This window comes from Nanorana parkeri, unplaced genomic scaffold (genome assembly GCF_000935625.1).
Source record: "Nanorana parkeri isolate BGI_ZX_2015 unplaced genomic scaffold, ASM93562v1 scaffold496, whole genome shotgun sequence".
NCBI lineage: Eukaryota > Metazoa > Chordata > Amphibia > Anura > Dicroglossidae > Nanorana > Nanorana parkeri.
The window spans coordinates 928,888-938,469 of NW_017306764.1; the positions used below are offsets into that span (position 1 = coordinate 928,888).

The 9,582-nt window shown below is 43.2% G+C and overlaps 1 protein-coding gene across 3 annotated transcripts in view; it reads right to left on the reverse strand.

The window, feature by feature from the left end:
* The window catches only part of CDK8 (cyclin dependent kinase 8), a 91,151-nt gene that overhangs the window by 16,560 nt on the left and 65,009 nt on the right, over positions 1–9,582 (reverse strand). For all 3 annotated transcript variants that reach the window (XM_018561046.1, XM_018561047.1, XM_018561045.1), the window contains exon 5: positions 517–574. In XM_018561046.1, coding sequence (XP_018416548.1) covers positions 517–574 — 58 coding nt within the window. The remainder of the gene's footprint in view (positions 1–516; positions 575–9,582) is intronic.

The following is a 9,582-nucleotide window of genomic DNA, read 5'->3' on the forward strand; positions in this document are numbered from 1 at the left end:
CATTCACCAGGTGATCCTGCCTGTAACACACTTCCTGTATCCGAGTGGCTACGCTCAATCCTCCACTATATCTATAGAGGGAGCCATTGCTGCCACCCATGCTGTACTACAAACGTGTCTGTTTTTGCTCATCTATATATATATCATGGGAAGATTAGCTTACAGAAGATAGGGAACATTGTTTTTTCTCTCAGTTTGGCTCAATGGGAGTGACAAGGGCATTTCTGGCGAGATTATCTGGTATTCTCTGCAATTGCTGAATATTCTTAGCCTTAAAAAAGAAACCCAATGAAGACACCACATCTAAGGAATGCAAGCTGGAATAAATGGAAACTTCGTCCTTGTGTTTAGTTATACTTTAAATAAGAACGACTCCCAAACAGGACTTAACCATGCCGGGTGAGATAGACGGGGCACAAGAACTTGTGTAATAACATCTATATCTATACAGTGCCCCTGTATCAAAATAATTTCCATGTAAAGTGATTTTTAAAAGCACATAATGTCGGTACAAACCTATTTTTACTCGTCCTCGCTCTGGACCTTCACCCATGACTAAAATATTAGCGGGTTTCTGCATAGAAAAAGAAAGAAAATTGAGCACATAGTTCCTAAAGCCAATGATTATTCAAACCAACATGTATATAGAGCATGCACACAGAGTACACGGATGTCTCAAGACAGACGTTTTATTTTTTTTAAGTAATAAAAGCTTTTTATTAAAGAGAAGGGTATAACAGAGTTCACAGCGAGCATCACAAAGATAACAAATAAGATTCCCGAGAACAAGTCTGGTTACAGTCAACGTCAAATACTCTGTAGTTACAAGAAATGTAAAACAAACCATTGTGACATGAACCTAAAGCAGAACTCAAGGGAAAATCATTAACCCTTGCAGTGGGGCTACCAGAGTACTGCAAGGGTTAAGCGTTTGTTTTGGTCCAGGGTGGAAAATAAAGATTTACCCAATCGTCGGAGCCGGCTGGCTGCCCTCTAACTTGTCCCCTCCTTCGATGAGGTGATTATATGTCCCTCTGTGTCCTCAAGTCCTATACACTGTGTATTGGTTGGGATGGCAAGCCAAGACCGCTGCAGCAGGAGGGAGGGGGCAGAAGTTCCAGGATTCAGTCTAAGAGCAAGCCGGCTCTGAGGATCGGGTGAGTAGAACTGTTATTTTCCGCCGTGGACCAAAACAAGCACTTAACCCTTGCAGTATGGGGGTAGTCCCATTGCAGGGGTTAACCATTTTCCCCCAGACTTTAAAGGGCATGAATGAGCCAATACCAAGACATCGCTATACCGTGACACTTTGCACTGTCAAGGGGAGGGTACAAATGTGATTATTCACATTAGGGGGAACATTCCGACGCAGTCAGAGTACGAAACTCTACAAAGCTCATAGACGGAATCCAGGGGGCCTAAAGATCATTAAAACGGTCCTGGGTATCGTACAAGTAGGTTGTAAAAGTTTTCCACCCTCATCAGCAAGCAAAGTTCTTGTACCGATTCATTCTTGGTGGGGGTTGTGGGCGACTGCCAATCTCTCAGTGTGAGTGTCTGTAGGGCAGAAATAAAGATGCCAACCACAGCCTTGGAGATATGGGAGTTCAACCCAGGTAAACAACGATCATAAAGCCATTTTAGAAGAATTGGTTATATTTGCCCTGTAATTAAAGAACTCCGGGATTTTAAAAAAAATATTAACCCTTGCAGTGGGGTTACCCCTGGGCTGCAAGGGTTAGGTAGCTTGTCTGTGTCTAGGCGCCAAAATAAAGATATACTTATCCGAGGCTCAGAGCTGGCCAGCTGTCCCGACACGTCCTTCAGCCTGTCTCCCCCTCCCTGCAGCATTGCAATCTTCCTCGGAATCCTCAAATCTATACACCGTGTACAGACGATGATTTACGGGACCTTAGACCACTGCAGGAGGAGGGAGAGATGTTGGAAGGACTAGTTTAAGAAGCTGCCAACTCTACGCTTCAGGTAAGGATTAGCTTTTTTTAACCTAGACACAAATGAGCACTTCACCCTTATAGTGCGAGGGTAGGCTTGCTGCAAGGGTTAATAAAAAAAATCCTGAAGTTCTTTAACAATAAACTTGCTGGAGTAGGGAAGGAGAAGCTATAGAAGGATTGGAGATAAAGTACTAGGTCATTGACAAAGTTCTGTCTTATGGTGTTGGATTAATGGGTTGTTTCCAATTATCATGGCTGGAGGATCAAATGCAAAGACATATAGGGAAAGGAACCACCCTTGGCAGGGGTCAATTTTAATACATACTGGAGCAGAAAGAATGCCATTTACACCAACTTTGGCTGTAGGTGTATACAAAACAGAATTTTGATTTAAGACACACGTAATATGTCAGACTGAAGACTTCTACTTTTTGTGGTATAATGGTATTAAAGAGGACCTCTCCCCCCCAAAAATGTTCATGTTGGGTATGGTCAAATACAATTCTAGGTCTTCACAGCTGCCTGGGAGGGAAAGAATCCCCTCAAAACTCCTATATGGCTGAGATGGGTCTAGTTTGTAACTATATTTCAGTGCATTCTCCACACCCTCCAATGTGCCACCCACACAAGGCTGCGCTATGCAGAGAAGGCTGAAACCTTGCGTCACCACAGGCTGAACCACAAATTCCCCCTCTCTATTCAGTCTCAGGCCGGTCTATTCAGACATGACGCCGTGACCCACTGCAGAGGGTGTCGCGACCCACGAGTTGAGAACCACTGGTCTAGTGGATCCCGCACAGTAATGAAAGAGGCTAGCTCAGCTGAAAAGTCTGGTATATGGACAGGTACAGTGAATGCTTCCAATGATTCCATAGAGTGTTATAGATCAGTATGTTATTTTGAATTTCTCAAAGTATCAGGCTAGGTTCACACCTGGGTGACTCCTGGCCGCGCAGCAATTGTGCACAAAAACACGGAGTCGCCCACCGCAGGCAATCACGCTGTGGGTGCCATTATTTTCTGCAAGTGAACACGTATGTTGCAAAAAAAGGTAAGTTTTTAGCGATTGCCGTGCGGATGTCACCCCATTGAAATCAATGGGGCTGCGTGGCAACCGCTGTGTGCAGTAGAACACGACGGCGCGTCCCGGGTGTCGTGCAGGTGTGAACCTAACCTCAGTCGTAAGTTTACAGCTGCAAATCATTATTTACAGATAGGTACAAGATATAAATATAAAAAGGTTAGAAGTGAAATGCCTGCTACAGAAAAGGTTTGTTCTCATTTTCTCCAAATTTGAGGTATTTAATCTTATTTATTTCACCTGCAACAGGTACACAGGATTGCCTGACAGCACTGACAATATGGGCACAGAAGAGGCACCTAGGTAGCTGGAAAATGAAAATAATAAGCAACAACTACAGAATACTAGCTTGCAGAGGAGGTATTCCATCTGAAAAATTCCTTGCAGAGTTTAGCAAAACTCCTAGAGCTAGTTCACACCATATGCAGTGCATTCAGTTTGGCAGCTGCATCCAAAATGCATCACAATGATTTCTGGTGCTCTGTGCACACCAGTGCAGTCCAAATACATACTGCCTTCCCTATTTTGGCTGCACCTGAACACATCAAGACCGCATTCAAATGCACCCGACATCCCGTTTTAAGCAACCCCCCCCCCACAAAATGTAAATCACAGTAAAAATTGCTGCACAAGGCATTGCATTACAGCTGCGCAGAAGCATAACGTTCTGATGTGAACTAGCCCTGAATACAATGAAGGGAATTTACTGTGCTAGAGCAGATTCGGTCTGATTCAGTCAGTGAATTCCACCCCTGCAATGAAAATCATGCAGAAGAATATCTACACATACCTCTGTACTGTGTGTAGACTAAAGTTTAGCGAATAATCAAAGCCAATTTCAGAGAACACCACAATCCCCAAAAATGCTTCCAAACTGCTGTCTTTAAAGTAAAAGTGCTTCACCTCTTCCAGAGATACACTGCAGATGGAATGCAGCAAAAAGTGCAACCGGCAGCCAAAAACACAACATAATACAGTGGTACCTCGGTTCACGAACGCTGGTTTGCGAACAATTCAGTTAGCGAACTACGCATCGGGTGACAAACCCAACCGCAGCCATCTTCCCTGCTCTGACACTAGTCGTGGCTTCCTCTAATCGAGATTGCGGTCTGATCACAGTTTGATTCGGTTCGCGACCAGATTCATGGAACGAATAGACAGGGGTACGGGTACTCCTAGAATGAGATCCTAATAGGTTGGACTTGATGGACTAATGTCTTTATTCAACCTCAAATACTATGTAACTATGTAAGTTTGTGAACCGAGGTACCACTGTACTTTACATTAAAGTGGTTCTAAAGCCTCCGTTTTTTTTGCCTAAATCTACTGCTATCAAGCACTTTTTTCACTGCACCAAACCACAATGCAGAGATTGTTTGCATACATGTGCTGTGAAATGTTAAAATAAATGTGTACTGTGCTGCTCTGGCTAGGTGTACTGGGATGCTGTTAAAATGAATGGTATGGCAATGTACCATGTATTGGAAGTTACTAAACATTGCTGTAAAGCATGTTATAGCACACGTTACTGCAATGCACAGATGGGAACCCAGAATAAGTTTCACCAAAACTGCATTCAAAATGAACATGTCCCAACACATTTTAATACATGTACTTCCCCAGAGGCCTAAAAGAAGATTAAATACATAATTATTTCTTAATAAGCATCAGGAGGAAAAAATATTTGCAACAAAAACATGAGTCTAATTTTAGAAAACTGGGACGTAGTGCTCACAGAACCTTATTCCTTGCTATGCTCTGCAGACTAGAGAGTGGTCACCGGAGTATTGTTACCATTAGAAAAGCTTTATCTTTCATTTCTGCTCAGAAAATCATGGCACTGTATAAAGGCCGCGGTCAGCCTACACCAACAATGCAGTTGTAGCTGGGTGTCAGAGCTCTGCATACATTTACAGTTTTCTAAATTTCCCTCAAAAGACACCAATGTACAGACATAAAGGTGTCACCTCCCCATAGCTGGACTCTGGAAAGATTCATTCATTACAGAGAATCCATCAGGGAAGGGTAAAACCATCATGTGGTTTAGGACAGCACTGGAGATTTTACTGCTGCCATTTCTCTAATGCTGTTATGTGAACCAAGTTGACAAAAAGCACTCACATTTGATTCTTTGGTTGGAGTTGGCCTTTATGTGGCATTCCAGGAAACATGTGAACTGCTGGTGCTATCCAGGAAACACCGCAACCATGCCTAAATCTGTACATGCTCCAAGTCTATGCTGTTCACCTTAATCTCGAGTTTTATAAACGTTACTACAACCAGGCCAGCAGGCTTTTCATATGGGTTTTTTGGACAAGGCTACAGCCGTTCTCAGGCTAGGTTCACACCTAGGCGACACCTCACCGTGCGGCAATCACCAAGGTGTGAAGCGATTGCGGTGGATGCCATAATTTTGTAATGGCACCCCAGTCGCGCCGGGCGGATCGCACGGTTTCCCGCCGCTAAAACAGACGCGCTTTGTGTATTGCCAAAAGACGGTACATGTACCTTTTTCCTGCGATTGCCACGTGGATGTCACCCCACTGAAATCAATGGGGCCGCGCGTAAAGTGCAGGTGTGAACCTGGCCTCACACTAGATCATGCTGGACACCTTTTTTCTCATGATCCAATAGGGCAGTGGTTCTCAAACTGTGGGTCGCTGTGTGTCCTCCTCAGCCCTCTCCTAGCGCAGCAGTGTCAGTTCTCCTGCCACGCAGCCAGATGTCGCTGCAGCAGCCACGTCATCCCTAAAATTTTACCATTGTGGGTCACCACAATTTGGCAAATGTTACCAAGGGGTCCCAGCCCTAGAAAGGTTGAGAACCACTGCAATAGGGGATAGCAAGAGGTGCAGCTTGATCTACTAAACACAATGGTCTTCATACTAAAAGCTCATATTCAAGGCCATTCTAAACGTACCCATACACCTTGCAATTATCGTACCATAATCGCCGGGAAATCCCACGATCGTACGATAATCGCAAGGTGTATGGAAGGCGTGCAACCGTTTTTACTATGCGGTCGCACGTCTTTTGTTGAACCAGCATGCTTGAAAACCTGCCGAGAACGTACGATCGTCGCCGGTTTTCTAGCCTGCTCGTTCGACAACTGCGAAACTGGCCGGTGTGCGCCACATCAAGAGACACATTAATGCAGCCCTGTAATCGTTAATGCATCAATAAATGTACGTGTTTTAATGCAATTAATGCAATCAGTATTTGAATATGTGATATCAGGTTTCTGGAGTCTTTGTGGCGCCACAGAGGGAGAAACAGCAGAAGAAGCCAATCATGGTCATGTGCCCACAATGGGTATGCAACTTAGACAGGGGCACAACCCGAGTCAAAACCTAACATATACATCAATTGGCTGCAGCTCTAAAATCCTCCCCAGCATCAAGACTAACTCTACATGTCAGGAAGGTGAAGTTCTTGCTGTATGCCGATGACCTATTATTACCAAAAGAGGGGCTACCAGACCATTTGGAAGTGCTGAAGCGATGACCGAAACAAAAACCACAGTGTTCCACAGGAAGAAACACAAAACAAACCAAGAGTTTTTCCTTTATATTAAACAACTGCACTCGATGAATTTAACAGCTACACGTATCTTAGTCTAGAATTTACGGCATGCAGAACCTTCTATACAATCTTTGACGGCATCAGAACCCCAACCCCAAAGCATGGAGTAATGAAAAACTACTTACCAGTCAATAACAAAGACTACAAACTGGCCCCATACCTGGAGTTGCTTCAAGACCACCTTGACAGAACGACCCTGAGCCAATACAGACAAAGCAGCCTGTGCAAATACAGACAGCCTGGAAATTGAATCAGGGTGGCACACACACTTAAAAAGGTCAACAAGAGTAGACTGTGCCAACAGCGTGAAAAGGGGGCCTTGGAGGACAAGACCCACTTCCTGCTAGAATGCCCCAAGTACTTCCCAGTGAAAGATACTAATTTACACAGACCCTCTGTTCCAATGCTGGGAAAGAGAAGAGGAAACTCCACATTCTACTGGGAAAAGAGGTGGAAATTGCAAAAATGGCTGCAGAATACGTTACAGACCGAGAGGGACATAAGAAATCCCCTACATGGACTCACCCCCATCTCCCTTTATACTATCCCTCAACCAGATAACATTCCTGGATTCCTCTCCTATTCCTTACTATTAGCCCTAACAATATCCTAGGTCCTATTCATTCCATCCCCCTCAATTGATATGGCAATGCTAAAAATGTATTTGGTCTTGCTAGTAAAGTTTATTTGATTTGGGGGGGGGGGGGGCGGGAGGGAAGTAGAGGGAAGGTGCACGGTGAGGGACAGTCATTGTGTAGTACTACCAAGCAACAAGCCAAGACTGCGTATATAATGGGCACATAAAGTTACTGTATAAAGAGGGGGCTTTAAAAGCATGGTTATCTTTTTTTTCAAGTCATTAGCTGTTCCCCTTTTACAAGGAAAGGCGGTTAAAGATTTAACTGCTGTATTTAGTGATTTCAGCAGCTCCTTATTTTAAATCCTACTCTGCCTTTCTGCTAATCCGGTAGATTTTCCATTGTTATATACTTTGACATGACGTTAATGACTCTGACAGAGCTGTACCCAATACTTGTATGGATACGTCACTTGCTCTTTAAACGCTCTAGGTACAATGTGCTGTCATAGTACTGCCAAAAACGACCGCATTGCACAGGATAGTCAACGACGATTGCAGCTGTTAGTAGAAGACGTCTCAGCCACACACACATTACTGGAAAGCTACATTATGGGAAACCTAATCGGGGGAACGTGGCTTTAAATAAAGGGCAAGCTGTTTGGAACATGTGCGGAATGTGTATCATTTTACGTGTACAGAAAATCCAGCTTTAGCAAAAACCGTTACTGGAAATTGAATTAAAAGGGCAGTGGGCACAGAAATAAAGTGGGAATTTCCAAGAAAGCTGAAAATAGGGTTTTATGTCATTAATTTGTTATTTTATCTCAATGTCAGGAACAGGCATATATACTGCATTTTGCAAAACTGATCTGGGGAAATGAGTGAAAAGGCTGCATGATATTAACTGATCCCAGAGTCTACTGCTCTTTTAAATACCATTGCTTTCCTCCATTCTCTTCAACCTCCTTCCACCTTGATTATGTTAAAAGTTTCACTGCGCGCAGCAGAGTTAAAGTGGCACTAAAATAATAAATTAAAAAAAGTAGAACCAAGTTGAAATCATAAAAATGCAAATAGCTTAACTATTAACAAAAATGGATCTTATTTGTGTATCACTCGGCTGTAGGCCCTCAAATCATCTCTGAATTGGTGCTGACACTGTCTTTCCTTCTAGAGGGGGGCTACTTTTGTTCCCCATGGTCCCTGTGTGTGTTGTAAAGTAGTCACCGCTCCAAGCTCGCTCCTGTGTTGGACTACAATCTCAATACAAATTTGTAAACTAAACACAAGATTGTAGTCCATCACAGGAGCGAGCTTGGAGCGGTGACTACTTACAACACACACAGGGACCATGGGGAACAAAAGTAGCCGCCCCCCCCCTCCAGAAGGAAGGACAGTGTCGGCACCAATTCAGAGATGATTTGAGGATCTAAAGCCGAGTGATACATAAATAAGATACAAGTATGTTAAAGTTAACATACTTGGATGCATTTTTAAGATTTAGCACATTAAATGTGTGGTCTATTGGTCTATTGTTGGCACCATCAGGAAAACTCTCCATGCAGCCATCAGTGGAGTGAGTGCAGGTAGACAAGAACTGACTGCAAAGAGGCTGCAGGAAATCAGGAGCAAAAAGATGCCAAAAAGGTTGAAAAAAGGTAAATCCCTTTAAAATAATAATAAAAAATAAAAAAAACCTTTTCCTTTCTCCTGACAATATATACAATGCAAAAAATCCCAGCATGGTTCAAGACCATTCCCACTGCTTTCCCGGATTCTATACGTTTCACTACTGACATGGTTTTTCTTCATTCTCATATGCTGTACTGTTCTTAGTCTGCCTTGTTTCAATTTATTGACTTTGTAAAGTTAAGATGGCAATTTTGTCTGTTCCATGTGGTTAAAAAAGAAGCCAATTTGTTTATGATGCAAGTTGCTTTAGCAAACTAAGAGGGTTATCCACAGAAGGGTGAAGAGTTTGGAGAAGGCAGGGGAAGTGAGCAATCTAGGACAACATAGCGGAACTGGAAAGTGAGCTGAAGTGGAGAATTTTTCCAAATCCGCTATGTTGTCCTAGATTGTTCACTTCTCCTGCCTTCTCCAAACTCTTCATCCTTTTGTGAATAGCCCTCTAAATATTAACTTGGGGATTACATATACAATAGCAGTCTCCCAAAGGCACGTCTCCACACATATCTTGTATAAGAGGCTGACAGTGCTGCCTCCACTGCATTAAAATCCCAAGCATTGCGGTCAGTCCTGTCTTCCCTGCTGGATTACACAACTCCACCTATCCATGTCCCTCTCGTAGTGATAAACTGATTGGTGTAGAAATATAGAAACATGTAAAAAATATCTAGATATATCTATAGATTATATATATA